At 41.1% G+C, this 16,128-nt stretch overlaps 2 protein-coding genes across 2 annotated transcripts in view; both read left to right on the top strand.

Annotated features, from left to right (window-relative positions):
• The window catches only part of LOC110568491 (contactin-associated protein-like 3), a 241,642-nt gene that overhangs the window by 127,193 nt on the left and 98,321 nt on the right, over positions 1-16,128 (top strand). The window contains exons 5-7 of the mRNA XM_021671890.2: positions 4,600-4,803; positions 5,483-5,667; positions 12,274-12,417. Coding sequence (XP_021527565.2) covers positions 4,600-4,803; positions 5,483-5,667; positions 12,274-12,417 — 533 coding nt within the window. The remainder of the gene's footprint in view (positions 1-4,599; positions 4,804-5,482; positions 5,668-12,273; positions 12,418-16,128) is intronic.
• LOC105724473 (DNA (cytosine-5)-methyltransferase 1-like) lies at positions 6,551-11,281 on the top strand. The gene is given in 3 exon segments (XM_064361278.1): positions 6,551-10,803; positions 10,805-10,934; positions 10,937-11,281. Coding segments are annotated over 3 exon segments (4,461 nt in total). The 5' UTR covers positions 6,551-6,777; the 3' UTR covers positions 11,242-11,281.

The raw sequence follows: 16,128 nt of genomic DNA, 5'->3' as shown, positions 1-16,128 counted from the left end.
CGGTGGCTCATGCCTGTAATCCCAGCGCTTTCGGAACCTGAGGCAGGCGTATTGCTTGAGCCCAGGAATTCAAGACCAGCCTTGGGATCATAGTGAGACCCTGTACAAAAAAATTTTAAAAATTAGCCAGGCATTGTATTGTATGCCTGTAGTCCCAGCTACTTGGGAGGCTGAAGCTAGAGGATGGCTCGAGGCCAGTAGTTCACGGCTCAGTGAGCTATGAAGGTACCACTGCACTACAGCATGGGCAACAAAGTGAGTCTCTGTTTCTAACTAAAGTAAAATGAAGGTAAAATATGGTATAAGGAAATAAAGAAAATCGCAATTCAGAATTACTTAATTACTTATGTCTTAGCTTCTCAGAGACTTCATACTTTGCAGGAGTCTAAAGCAGATAGACTCCTTCCTTATCTTTTCTTGGAAGTCATTCTGGGCCAGATGCCTGTTTACAGTGAATGTGGCAGAGATCATCATATTTCAGGATTATATGTCCTCTTTTCTATATGGTGGGCTCCTTACAAGTAATTCATTGCCTCCTGCATTTTTATCTTTCACCTAGCACATGGAAGGCTTTCAGTGAATATTAGCTGTATGAATGAGGACATAACATATTTTAGCAAAATTACTTCGACACAGTTCTTCCTAGACATGTGAATATTTTATGACAAACTTCTTTATCTTGCAAGAGTTCGTATTCGGGAACTTCGCGAACACATCTGTCCTTAGCTCTTCTAGTACTTTTTGAGGAAATGTGGCAAAGACATAATTGCACCAATAATCTTCAAGCATCACTTTTAAACTCTCATGGTCCTCTAACACTAGAAAATGAGGAAGATATATTAATACTTCTGAGTAAGATGTAGGTCACCAGTGATTGAAGTGAGTCAGACCAGGAACAAGCTGGCTGGCAGAGAAGGAGCTATGTAATTATGGATGAATGGTTGTAAATCTCTTTTTCCTGATAGAAACTGAAGATTTCCTAGGTCCTTCAAAAATTAAATCTGTTATTATTTTAAGCTGTCTACTTTCCTATAAATTCCGTATGTGCTATTTTAAACTCATTTCCATCTGTTTTCTCTGCCCAGTGCCCTGATAGTAATAATGAGGCAGATGTCCGCTTGAGGGCACCCCATGTGCCTAGCACTGTTGTAAAAGTACAAATATTAACTCATTTAAACCTCACAACAACCTTGTAAGAGAGAAGTGTGTGTATTCTCACTTCACGCATGAGGAAACTGAGGCACAGAGAGGCTATGTAACTTATCCAGATGGAACCAGGATTCAAGCCCATGCAGTGTATACTCTAGTGTACTAGAAAATGTAGCTCCTGATCTAATGGTGGCACACTAATGTGTCAGGGGCCCACATTGCTAATACTGATAGAGATTCACCAGTCAAAACTATAATCTGAATTAATAAAGCTAATAATTATAAACTAAATTCATGTAAAATTAGAAAAGCCCTTCCTATTTTAAACCACTAGCTAAGTTTTCTGCATTCATTTTGGATAGCAAGTCTTTTATTCTGAAAATTTTGAGGAACATTGAATTTTATTGTAAACATAATAAGTGACATTGATTTTCCAGTATCCCACTATATTTCCTATTTATATAACTAAATTTCATACAAGGGATTTTTTCTGACAGGTTTTTGATAAAATATTAAATATGTTACTGAAATTGTTTTATTTCAGTGTCTCATTCAAATATATATTGTAGGGGAATATTTGCATTGATTATGGCTAGTTAGGAGAAACTAACCATAATTTTTCTTGAGACAAGGTCTTGCTCTATTGCCCAGGCTGGAGTGCAGTGGTACAGTCATGGCTCACTGCAGCCTCAACCTCCTGGGCTCAAGTGATCCTCCCACCTCAGCCTTCCAAGAAGCTGGGACTATAGGCAAGTGCGACCAGTCTCGCCACGTTGCCCAGGCTGGTCTCAAACTCTTGGGCTCAAGTGATCTCCCCGCCTCCTCCTCCCAAAGGGCTGGGATTACAGGCATGAGCTACTGCACCTGGCCAGCTGGGAGAACTTTTCTTTGCTCTTGCAAGTGTTTTAAAATTCTAAAGTATGACTTTTGTGGACAAGTGGGAAATGAGTTTACCTTTTAGCATTACTTCTAAGCACCAAGACTTGAAATTTTGCTTCTCCAGTGGGAGGATCTTATTCAAGAGGGACTATGAGGGAGTTGTCCCTCTCCAGTGCCAATCTTGGAGAGCTCATTACTGCTTACTTACTGAACTAAGTGCTGTCCATCTCAAACATAATTTTTTTAGTTTCATATTTTTATGTATTGACTTCATAAATCATAGTTGAGTGTTTTATGCTTTTTAGAAAGTTTGAATTTGCAATTCATTAATCTTTTTATTTTTAAATATGCATAATGAGCTATAAGTATATTGTTAAATTTCTAGATACAAGCACTAACGGTTACAACGAAGAGAAAAAAATCAAGGCATTATCTAAAGGACAAAAGAGTTTCAAGGTCATTGCTTTATGTCTCTTTTACTTGATAAGTTTTTTACTATTCTATTTTGCCTGAGGGAAACATTCCAGGAAATATACTTCGCATGCCTTAGAAGATCAATACTGCTATTGGAGAGTAATAGGAAACATAGTGAGAATGAGAAAAAGAAACATATAGGTTGCAATAATCCAGAAAAAAACTTTCAAGAAGAAAACATTTTTTGTTAGTCAACTAAAAAAATATAGCTCAAATAGTAGCATTTTCTTTAAGCAACGAATAAAGACATGATAAAAACCTAAGTATTAGGACATTGCTAAAAATGTGAAAGTCTGTAGTCAGTCTTTTTCAAGTCTCCCTTTGTTTATGGCCATGAAATAATAATATTAGATGTCTTCATTTATATTTGATGGAGAGTTTTGTTCTTCTCATGAACATATAATAAATTACATAACAAGGAATAATTGTTTAGTTTACACATATTTTACTCAGAATGTAGTGTTCATTCATTATGCAGTTGATACATTAATTCCATATAAGGAATTAACCCAATGTGAGAAAATCAAACTTCTAAGTTTTTAAATGATAGCTACATAAAATGAACAATTTTTGAAGTGTGGCTTATATATATTTCAAATAATGTGAATAAAATGGATAGCCATGCAAAAAGTACTAGTAGTATTTTTGTGAAATTAAATCTGATAATTAAACAAAAAGTGCCATTTTATTGGCTTGAAAGACATCAGCTAGTTACCTTCAAATAGTTTCACATTTCACTGAGTTTTCATGCATCTTCATTTATTAAATAAATATATTTTTCAAAGGACAATTGCTTATTTTTCTTCTTTTTATTTTTTGAAAAAGAGATTTTCTGGGTAATATTCATAACTTCATGTGATTTTGACAAATATATAAAATATTATTTTATATTACTGATAAAATAACTTGTTTTTTTGAGGAACTGAACATTTATAGGGAAATTTTAAGACCCTGTCAGAGAGCCGAGAGAGTGTGGCAGCACTGGAATTCTGACAAGCTATAGCAGGAAGAACCAAAACAGGCGTTAAGGCCATGTTTTCTCAACAAAGCATCCAAAAAAACAAAACCTCTGTGCTTTTATCAGTCAGGGCTCTCCAGAGACATGGAACCAACAGGATATGTGTGTGCACATCTGTGTGTGTGTGTGTATCTGTGTGTGTGTGTTCATGTAGAGTTATTTAAGGAATTGGCTTACTGGATTGTAGGGACTGGAAGTCCTAGGTAAGAGTTCATATTGCAGCTGGAGTCCAAAGGTAGTCTGGAGGCAAAATTCCTTCTTCCCTAGAGAACCTCAGTTTTCTTTCTTTCTCTTACAGCCTTCAACTGATTGGATGAGGCCCACCTATATTATGGGGTTTAACCTGCCTTACTCAGTGTCTACTTGATTTAATATTGATTACATCTAACAATACCTGCACAGCAACATCTAGACTAGTGTTTGATCAAAAACTGTTTACCATGTTTTTGGTAAACATGCCAAATTGACACATTGCAGTGCCCATTAGCAGTACCATTGGCCGACGGTTGAGAAAAATATTACATGTCAGCTCATTTAAAATACATTTACTGCATGTCTAAAGCAGTATTTAATAAGTAATATGTGTGTGTTTGTGTATCTTTACAAACAGACAGTCTTTAGTAAAGTAGGTACGTGTGTAAGAATCAAGAGAAGCCAAAGCTACTGGGAATGAATAAGGTTTTTAAATTGAGTAACATTAATATTTAATATAAGAATGACTTTAAAATGAATTTATGTAGTGAAATACAACTTCTTCCTTGATTGTTTTAATCAAACAGAATGAGTAGAAATGAGCTGCTCTAAAGATAAGAGCTATTGGGATTAGAATAATAAAAGCATTTCTAGATGATGAAGTTGGAGAAAATGTTAGTAAAATCTAACAATGGATATTATATCTATCAATTCACAATGCCAACAGAGAATATATTATTGTCAGTTTTTTCCTTCAATGAATGGATTAGAAATGCAATGTGTGTCTATGTGTGTGTGTGGTGTGGTATATCGATGCATACATTTTCAATGTGCTAGTGTATGGCATATTGATATTTAGAATTGTTTTTTAATATCCTCTTTCCTAGAATCTGAGGTGGTTTATTTTGATGGACAAAGTGCTCTGCTGTACAAACTTGATAAAAATTCTTTAAAATCAATAAGGGACATTATTTCTTTGAAATTTAAAGCCATGCAGAGCAATGGAATTCTACTTCACAGAGAAGGACAACATGGAAATCACATTACTCTGGAATTAATTAAAGGAAAGCTTGTCTTTTTCCTTAATTCAGGTAAAAAATGTTTGAACTTTTAAACCAGTGTTTTAAAGAACTCTGTTTACATGAAATTACATTTGTTGGTACTCAATCTTTTCACAGTTACATAAAATAACCATATAATTTATCATCTAAACCAGAACACCTTTAAGAAATAAAAAATACGCAAGTGATAGTTACTCTGGGACAGTAAGTGCAAAGGAGAACTCCAGTGAACAAATTTAAATGAAAGTTTAAGAGCATTACTAACAGATGCATGCAGTACGTACATATCCTAAGTATGATTTCTGTAAACAGCATATGTATTGACAAACTGTGCAAGAAGATCACCATATCTGTGTTTAGTGTATATAATACATATGATTATACATATAATCATAAAAGCAGGAATAGATTATTATAAAATTAAGAGTGCCGATAATGAGGTTCTAAGAAAGAAAATATTGGCAATTTAAATACAAATGTCATGAATAATAGAAAAAAAAAGTTACTAAGAAAGAAATTTCAACACAATGTAGAACTGAACTTAAAAAAGAAGTAAAAACAGTAAGGATATTGTGTTCAAGATGGGGAGAAAGTGAGAAAACAACTCTGTAAGATGGAAAGTTGGATGCAAACTGTCATGCTCAACTAAAAAAGGGAAGCCATGATTTTAAACAGAAATAACTGAGTGTTTTTTTCCCTCTCCTTTAAGACAATGCTAAGCTGCCTTCCACTACTGCTCCCGTGACCCTCACCCTGGGCAGCCTGCTGGACGACCAGCACTGGCATTCCGTCCTCATCGAGCTCCTTGACACACAGGTCAACTTCACCGTGGACCAACACACTCAACATTTCCAAGCAAAGGGAGAATCCAGTTACTTGGATCTTCATTTTGAGGTTATTATAGATATATAGTTTAAGTTAAATATAACCTGAAAAACTAACTTCATAGAGAAATGCCATTTTATAGTAATTCAGAACTATGTTGACAAATACATAGTAATAGATATGTCTGTCTTGTTACTTTAAAACTGTTTATGCCTTCTAATAGTTCAATTTATTATTATTATTATTATTAGAGGTGAAGTCTCACTCTTGTCACCCAGGCTCGAGTGCAATGGCGCAATATCAGCTCACTGCAACCTCCGCCTCCCAGGTTCAAGCAATTCTCCTGCCTCAGCCTCCTGAGTAGCTGGGATTACAGGTGCCTGCCACCATGCTCAGCTAATTTTTGTATTTTTAGTAGAGATGGGGTTTCACCATGTTGGCCAGTCTGGTCTCAAATTCCTGACCTCAGGCCATCCACCCTCGGACTCCCAAAGTGCTGGGATTACAGGTGTAAGCCACCATGCCCGGCTATCAATTTATTTTTATAGATCATCTTTTCTGCCTTGAAAGGAAGTAAATAGTCAGTGTTAGGCTTGGGAGATCTACGAATGAAGAAATATCAAGGCAGCAAGCAATGATATTAAATATATTTGAAATTTCATCTGGTATATTACACTTGCTGTTTGACTATGCAGATTCCTGTGAGATTTTATTTTTTTCTTGTCTTAGTGCAATCCTAACCAACATAGCATTACCTAGGATCACTTTGAGAAGTTAGCAAGATATATACGGATAGATATATTAAATAACAAGAAAGTCAGATATATATACAGCATATTTAAAAAAAAATTTCCTGCTCACTGTGGTGGTGTAGAGAGGGAAACTTTCTCTGCAATTCAGGAGCAGACACTGTGTTTTCCCATCGTTCTTCAGAAGGCTCAAAGATTTGGAAAGAGACAGCTTAACAGAAAAAGAATGTGTGAAGGAGAAATTGAGTCTCTTGCACGAATTTCTGCAAACAGAAATAAAGAATCAGTTATGTGAATTGGAAACCAAATTACGTAAAGAAGAATTATCTGAGATTTGTCCTTCGAGAATGGTGCTCATGCTTGCAACCGGGAAGTGAATGGACATCTAGAAAACGGGACCCAAGTAAGAGGTGAAGACTGTACAGTGAGAATGGCAGATGCCAACAGCCCCCTCAAACCCGTTTCCAAACCTCGCACGCCCAGGAGGAGCAAGTCTGATGGAGACACTAAGCCTGAACCTTCACCTAGCCACAGGATTACAAGGCAAAGCACCAGGCAGACCACTATCACATCTCATTTCACAAAGGGCCCTGCCAAATGGAAACCTCAGGAAGAGTCTGAAAGAGCCAAATTGGACGAGTCCATCAAGGAAGTAGACAAAGACAAGGATGAGAAGAGGCGTAGAGTTACATCCAAAGAACGAGTTGCTAGACCACTTCCTGCAGAAGAACTCGAAAGAGTAAAACCAGGAACATGCACTGAAAAGGAAGAAGAAAGAGATGAAAAAGAAGACCAGAGACTCCGGAGTCAAACTAAAGAACTAACATCCAAACAAAAACTGAAGGAGGAGCCGGACAGAGAAGCCAGGGCAGGCATGTATGCTGATGTGGACGAAGATGGAGAGTAGAAAGATGAGAAGACGGACAGAAGTCAACCCAAAGATCTAGCTGCCAAACAGAGGCCTGAAGAAGAAGAACCTGAAAAAGCAAATCCACAGATTTCTGATGAAAAATATGAGGATGAAAAGGAGGAGAAGAGATGCAAAATGACCCCCAAAGAACCGACGGAGAAAAAAATGGCTCGCGCCAAAACAGTAGTGAGCTCCAAGACCCACCCTCCCAAGTGTATTCAGTGCGGTCAGTACCTGGATGACCCCGACATCAAATATGGGCAGCACCTACCAGACACGGTGGATGAGCCACAGATGCTGACAAATGAGAAGCTGTCCATCTTCAATGCCAGCGAGTCCGGCTTGGAGAGTTACGAGGCACTTCCCCAACACAAACTGACGTGCTTCAGCGTGTACTGTAAGCATGGTCACCTGTGTCCCATCGACACTGGCCTCATCGAGAAGAATATCGAACTCTTCTTTTCTGTTTCAGCAAAACCAATCTGTGATGATGACCCATCTCTTGAAGGTAGTGTTAATGGCAAAAATCTTGGCCCCATAAATGAATGGTGGATCACTGGCTTTGATGGAGGTGAAAAGGCCCTCATCGGCTTCAGCACCTCTTTTGCCGAGTACATTCTGATGGATCCCAGCCCTGAGTATGCGCCCATATTTGGGCTGATGCAGGAGATCTACATCAGCAAGATCGTGGTGGAGTTCCTGCAGAGCAGTTCCTACTCGACCTATGAGGATCTGATCAATAAGATTGAGACCACTGTTCCTTCTTCCGGCCTCAACCTGAATCGCTTCACAGAGGACTCCCTCCTGCAACACGCACAGTTTGTGGTGGAGCAGGTAGAAAGTTACGACGAGGCTGGGGACAGCGATGAGCAGCCCATCTTCCTGATGCCCTGCATGTGGGACCTGATCAAGCTGGCTGGGGTCACGCTGGGACAGAGGTGAGCCCAGGCGATGTGGCAGACCATCAGACATTCTACCAGGGAGAAGGACGGGGGACCCACGAAAGCTACCACCACCAAGCTGGTCTACCAGATCCTCGACACTTTCTTTTCAGAGCAAATTGAAAAGGATGACAGAGAAGACAAGGAGAATGCCTTTAAGCACCGGCAGTGTGGCATCTGCGAGGTGTGTCAGCAGCCTGAGTGTGGGAAGTGTAAAGCCTACAAGGACATGGTTAAATTTGGTGGCAGTGGACGGAGCAAGCAGGCTTGCCAAGAGCAAAGGTGTCCCAAAATGGCCATAAAGGAGTCAGATGACGATGAGGAAGTCGACGTTAACATCCCAGAGATGCCATCACCCAAAAAAATGCACCAGGGGAAGAAAAAGAAACAAGAGAATCGCATCTCTTGGGTTGGAGAAGCCGTCAAGACCGACGGGAAGAAGAGTTACTATAAGAAGGTGTGCACTGATGCGGAAACCCTGGAAGTGGGGGACTGTGTCTCTGTTATTCCAGATTATTCATCAAAACCGCTGTATCTAGCAAGGGTCACGGTGCTGTGGGAGGACAACAGCAATGGGCAGATGTTTCATGCCCACTAGTTCTGCGCTGGGACAGACACGGTCCTTGGGGCCATGTCGGACCCTCTGGAGCTGTTCCTGGTGGACGAATGTGAGGACATGCAGCTTTCATACATCCACAGCAAAGTGAGGGTCATCTACAAGGCCCCCTCTGAAAACTGGGCCATGGAGGGAGGCATGGATCCCGAGTCCCTGCTGGAGGGGAACAATGGGAAGACCTACTTCTACCAGCTATGGTACGATCAAGACTACGCGAGATTCGAGTCCCCTCCGAAAACCCAGCCAATGGAGGACAAGTTCAAGTTCTGTGCAAGTTGTGCTCGTCTGGCTGAGATGAGGCAAAAATAAATCCCCAGGGTCCTGGAGCAGCTCGAGGACCTGGACAGCCGGGTCCTCTACTACTCAGCCACCAAGAACGGCATCTTGTACTGAGTCGGTGAGGGCGTATATCTGCCCCCTGAGGCCTTCACATTCAACATCAAGCTGTCCAGCCCTGTGAAACGCCCACGGAAGGAGCCCGTGGATGAGGACCTGTACCCAGAGCACTACCTGAAGTACTCCGACTACGTCAAAGGCAGCAACCTGGACGCCCCTGAGCCCTACCGAATCTGCCGGATCAAAGAGCTCTTGTGTCTCAAGAAGAGCAACGGCAGGCCCAACGAGACTGACATCAAGATCCGGCTCAACAAGTTCTACAGGCCCGAGAACACGCACAAGTCCACCCTGGCGAGCTACCATGCAGACATCAACCGGCTCTACTGGAGCGATGAGGCCGTGGTGGTGCAGGACCCCTGCACCGTGGAGTACGGGGAGGACCTGCCTGAGTGCATCCAGGAGTACTCTATGGGCGGCCCCGACCGCTTCTACTTCCTTGAGGCCTATAATGCGAGGAGCAAAAGCTTTGAAGATCCTCCCAACCATGCTCGTAGCCCTGGAAACAAAGGGAAGGGCAAGAGAAAAGGGAAGGACAAGCCCAAGTCCCAAGCCTCTGAGCCAAGCGAGCTGGAGACCGAGATCAAGCTGCCCAAGCTGCGGACCCTGGATGTGTTTTCTGGCTGCGGGGGGTTGTCGGAGGGATTCCACCAAGCAGGCATCTCCGAGACGCTGTGGGCCATCGAGATGTGGGACCCCGCAGCCCAGGCGTTCCGGCTGAACAACCCCGGCTCCATGGTGTTCACAGAGGACTGCAACGTCCTGCTGAAGCTGGTCATGGCTGGGGAGACCATCAACTCCCACGGCCAGCGGCTGCCCCAGAAGGGAGACGCGGAGATGCTCTGTGGCGGGCCGCCCTGCCAGGGCTTCAGCAGCATGAACCGCTTCAACTCGCGCACCTACTCCAAGTTCAAAAACTCCCTGGTTGTCTCCTTCCTCAGCTACTGTGACTACTACCGGCCCCGGTTCTTCCTCCTAGAGAACATCAAGAACTTTGTCTCCTTCAAGCGCTCCATGGTTCTGAAGCTCACCCTCCGCTGCCTGGTCCGCATGGGCTATCAGTGCACCTTGGGCGTGCTGCAGGCCGGTCAGTATGGCGTGGCCCAGACGCGAAGGCGGGCCATCATCCTGGCTGCGGCCCCTGGAGCGAAGCTCCCCCTGTTCCCGGAGCCACTGCATGTGTTTGCGCCCCGGGCCTCCCAGCTGAGCGTGGTGGTGGACGACAAGAAGTTCCTGAGCAACATAACCAGGTTGAGCTCGGGTCCTTTCTGGACCATCACGGTGCAAGACACGATATCTGACCTGCCGGAGGTGCGGAACGGAGCCTCGGCGCTGGAGATCGCCTACAACGGGGAGCCTCAGTCCTGGTTCCAGAGGCAGCTCCGGGGCACACAGTACCAGCTCATCCTCAGGGACCACGTCTGTAAAGACATGAGTGCATTGGTGGCCGCCCGCATGCGGCACATCCCCTTGGCCCCCGGCTCAGACTGGCGAGATCTGCCCAACATCGAAGTGCGGCTCTCAGACGGTACCATGGCCCGGAAGCTGCGGTACATCCACCACGACAGGAAGAACGGTCGCAGCAGCTCCGGGGCCCCTCCGTGGGGTCTGCTCCTGTGTGGAAGCCGGCAAAGCCTGCGACCCTGCAGCTAGGCAGTTCAACACCCTCATCCCCTGGTGCCTGCCCCACACTGGGAACCGGCACAACCACTAGGCTGGCCTCTACGGAAGCTCGAGTGGGACGGCTTCTTCAGCACAACCATCACCAACCCCGAGCCCATGGGCAAGCAGGGCTGCGTGCTCCACCCCGAGCAACACCGTGTGGTGAGTGTGCGGGAGTGTGCCCGCTCCCAGGGTTTCCCCGACACCTACCAGCTTTTTGTCAACATCCTGGACAAGCACCAGCAGGTGGGCAATGCCGTGCCGCCGCCCCTGGCAAAAGCCATCGGCTTGGAGATCAAGCTCTGTGTGTTGGCCAAAGCCCGAGAGAGTGCCTCAGCTAAAATAAAGGAGGAGGAAGCTGCTAAGGACTAGTTCCGCCCTCCCGTCACCCATGTTTCTGGCACCAGGAATCCCCAACATGCACCGATGTTGTGTTTTTAACATGTCAATCTGTCTGTTCACATATGTGGTACATGGTGTTTGTGGCTTTGGCTGACATGAAGCTGTTGTGTGAGGTTTGCTTATCAACTAATGATTTAGTGATCAAATTGTGCAGTACTTTGTGCATTCTGGATTTTAAAAGTTTTTTATTATGCATTATATCAAATCCACCACTGTTTGAGTGGAAATTAAGACTTTATGTAGTTTTTATATGTTGTATATATATCTGTTATATATATATATATATATATGTTGCCTATATGTATCTAAGCTACACTGTTAAATATCATCTATTCTTCCAGTCCTTCACAGGACACCTTAAAGTGTATGAAGGATCAGAATAAACCAAAACAGTTGTGATATTTACTGGCATAAGTAGCTTTGGCATATAATATTATACTGAAGATCCTAGTCCTATACCAGATTATTCATAGTTTTATTACTTTAACCATGTAATAGCAAAAGATAATATCTAATGCAGAGGTTGGCCAACTATTGGCATCAGGCCAAGTTTGGCCGTTTTTTAATAAAAAAATAAAAGCCTGTTTTTGTTCAAAAAAGTAAGTTTTATTGGAACATTTTCTCTTTCCTTATGGATTGTCTGTTGTCGAATTGATACTACAGTGTCAGAGTTGAGTACTGCAAAAGAGATCATGTGACCCACAAAGCCAAAAATATGCCACATGGCTGAAACATTTTCGATGTGGTAGAAAATGTGTGTTGACTCCTTCCTTTAAGTTTGTTCAGAACTGTCTGGTATCAGAAATAAAGGTATTAACAACGCCCATTATGATAAAACAGTTCATTTGGAATTAGCAAGTATGATAGAACACTTCATTTGGAAATCTAAGATAATAGGAATGGATTTGTGACAATTAGTACTATGCCTATTAATTATAAATGCTTTAAACATGAATCAGAAAATCACTAACCAATGTTATTTATGTCATTTTTCTTTCTAAGATCAGCTTTGGGGGAATTCCGACACCTGGAAGAGCACGGGAATTCACACGTAAAAGCTTTCATGGGTGTTTAGAAAATCTTTATTATAATGGAGTGGACGTTATTGAATTAGCCAAGAAACACAAACCACAGATCCTCATGATGGTAAGGAAGCCTAGTGGGAAGGAAAGAAAAAAGGACATTTTATTTTTTGCATTTAAAAATTATTCATGTGAAGTCTCCATTTCATATAATATTTTAAGAGTCAACTCTTACTTTAACAGCTGCCCATATAATATAGTAATTTTTTTTTTTTTTTGAGATGCAGCCTTGCCCTGTCACCCAAGCTAGAGTGCAGTGGTGCAATCTTGGGTTACTGCAACCTCTGCCTCCTGGGTTCAAGTGATTCTCCTGCTTCAGCCTCCCTAGTAGCTGGGACTACAGTTGTGTGCCACCACACCTGGCTAATTTTTTCGTTTGTTTTTGTATTTTTAGTAGAGATGGGGTTTCACCACATTGGCCAGGCTGGTCTCGAACTCCTGACCTCAGATGATATGCTCACCTCAGCCTCCCAAAGTGCTGGGATTACAGACGTGAGCCACCATACCCAGGATAATATAGTAGTATTTATTATGCATAAAAAGGTATAAAGTAAATATGCCTCATGGGACATAGTTATTTCATTTTTTATATGAAATAAAATAACTTTCTATTTTTACATGGAAATCAGAATTCATATGTCGCATGTGTTTTTGGTATTATTATTCTCAGGAGACCAATTATTTTGCATTGGCAATGTCTAATGACCTATTATTCCCTAATCAACTGGAAATATTTCCAAATCAATTAATAAACTTCTTTCAATGTTTAAAATTTGAAATATCTAAGTTGGGAATTAAAGGGAAAGCTCATATTTAGTTGTCAGTGTATCTTAGAAGCACATTGTGGGAATATTTATTTGTATTGTTGTAAAATGTTTTTTCTTGTTACATGCTGGAGGAGTTGGCTCATGGGTTGCAGGACCAAAACCTGAAAACATCTCTGACTCTGTGTCACCAGGCCACACAATCAATGCATCACTTAGGTTAGCATGAAAAAAAGGGAAAAACAGCTATGAAGCGCATGAACTTTCCAAGAAGGTAAAGGGGGGAAAAAAAAGATAGGTTTGACGTCTAAGTTCTACTATGAACAGTACCATGCTGAGATCATAAAAATACAAAATACCATCAAGATACATGAAAAATGAAACACCAAAGGGAAGAGTGGTAGCAAGGCTCCACAGAGTGCAGCTTCCTGTGATAAGATTAAAAAGAAAAGAAAAGAGGAAGGAGAGAAATGGAATAGCCCTCTACATAAAGTTTATATCCATGGAGAAACTGACAATAAGTGCTGCTTCACAGGAAAAAGAGAAAGACCTGGTTATTGAAGTTGGCTTTGTTGAAGATGCTTTACTCAGATACAAATACAAAGATGTATTTGGCCGATGGGCATCAGTGTCAAGAAGGCTAACGTAACACATTCTGAACGTTAAGCTACCTTTTATCTGCCAGTGCTTGGTGTTCAGAAGAATCCCTCTTCCCCACCCTAACTTTTACGGGGCTATTTCCAAAGATACTGTCATTGAGGTGAATAAGAGTGAGTTGGGCCTTATGATACAAAGAGACAAAACTGTTTGAGGACAATAGACACAGGTTTTCATACACATTTCATGTTATTCTGAATTATTGGTGGAATTATTAATTGAATATAGCCAGTAAGGAGAACCACAATTACACAGGTATCTCTAGCTTCTGGGTATCATCCTCAAGAAAACTATTTACTAATTACATTGAATGAGGTTATTAAAATGTCTAAGTTTCACATGAATACAAACAAAAAGACAGTTTATTCCAAATTGTGCATATGGATATATAATGTTAATTATAGGAATTCAATTTTGAGAATAACTACAATTTTATGTGCTCGGTATAAAAATAGGAAAATAGTAGTTCCAATATATAAAAGGAAAACCTTAAAAATATATTTTGTTGGCAAAATCAGTTGCCAGAATTCATTCAGTTAACTAACAAGCACTCCTCTGTGGCAAGAAGCCCTGCTTCTCTGTTCTAGCAGGCAGCTGCCCATCTAAATGACAAGGTCAAGAAATATGCAGCTGATAAAAAGATTAAAAACATGCAATAGTCCAGTGATTAAATGTGTACTATGGATCAGCGCCAATTACTTGTAAGCTTTTGGTATTTAATTTGTTATGGCAAATGTTTTCTTTTTTAAATTTTCTTCCGCAAATGTTTTCTTGCAATGAATACTATTTCCCATTCAGCAGAGTTACAAAAATAGTCAATAAGAAATGTTCTGATTGATGTATACAGTTATAATGTGTATTAAAGATTCTTATGAAATGATAACTGAATTATATCCATTTCTAAAGTATGTTGTGACAGAATTTTTTTTTTTAATTTTTTTTTAAGAGACGGGGTCTCGCTATGTTGCCCAGGCTGGAGTGCAGTGGCTATTCACAGGCACGATCCCATTACTGATCAGCACGGGAGTTTTGACCTGCTCCATTTCCGACCTGGGCCGGTTCACCCCTCCTTAGGCGACCTGGTGGTCCCCCGCTCCTGGGAGGTCACCAAATTGATGCCAAACTTAGTGCGGACACCCAATCGGCATAGCACACTACAGCCCAGAACTCCTGGGCTCAAGCAATCCTCCCGCCTCAGCCTCCAGAGTAGCTGGAACTACAGGCATGCACCACCATGCCTGGCAATTTTTTTTAAGATATGATTCAGTCTTGAAAGTTGCTTTACCCCTGGATCAGTGTAGTTCTTAAACTTGGCTTTATCTTGGAGTCACCAGAGGAGATTAAAAAGATATCCTTACCTGGATCCACCCCCAGAGACTGAGATTTTAATTGCTCTGCATCTGGATTTTAAGAGCCTTTCTGGTGACTCAACTGTTGAGCTATGTTTGAGAGCCACTACCCCAGATTGTCTTGCTCTAGTAACATTCTTTTTCTAAAATAATATATAGTATATTAGTAGAAATAAATCCATGGAAATCTAAGTAAAATCAGAATTGCTGGGGGTTTTCTCTGGAACTGAAATTACTATCTATGAATAATGCCCAAGAATTTCTTATTCCTTCCACCAGCTAAACAAAACAAAACAAAAAAACATTTAAAAACCCAATAAGATGGTACTTGACTTAGCAGATATTAAAACATACTAAAAGCTGCTATACTAGAATCATTATGGTAGTGGATAGGAATAGAGAAGTCAGTAGAACAAAGTAGAGACCCCAGAAAGATCCCAGTTTATGTGCAAAGTTATTATTAGTAACAAGGAATATGGCACAATTCAATGGAACAGGGATGAATTATTTCAGAAATTTTGCCGGAACAAACAAGTGTCCATAAGGCAGAAAATAAGCATGATCACTGTCTTATACACACTAATAATATGTAAATTAAGGAGGATGAGAAATAAACAGCAACAACCTTAGAATAAAATCTATGAGATTGTACGTAGGACCTAGGGTAGTATGAACCTTTCCTAACAAAGATTAGACACTCAGAAGCTGTAAAATACAATATAGACATAATTGACTATATAAGAATCAATGTTTTCATGCTAAAAATACTGTATGCAAACATTGTATATAACTATTAGATCTGAAAAACATTTGGAAGGCTGTCAAATATAATTTTCCAGTAGCTAAAAATATGACCCATACAGATATTAAATAAGCATGTGTCAAAGATTTAGTCAATTCATTAATTAATGAGGAAACCAGTAAAATAGTAAGCTGGCTCAAAGGAGATTTTCAGGATTGTGTAGGGAAGAGCAAATATTGCTCAGGAGAATGACTGAGAATATG

Source organism: Aotus nancymaae, unplaced genomic scaffold, assembly GCF_030222135.1.
Source record: "Aotus nancymaae isolate 86718 unplaced genomic scaffold, 86718_ANA_hifiasm-v0.15.2.pri h1tg000041l, whole genome shotgun sequence".
NCBI lineage: Eukaryota > Metazoa > Chordata > Mammalia > Primates > Aotidae > Aotus > Aotus nancymaae.
Note: the sequence above shows the minus strand (reverse complement) of the source record. Positions and strands in the feature narration are given on the sequence as shown.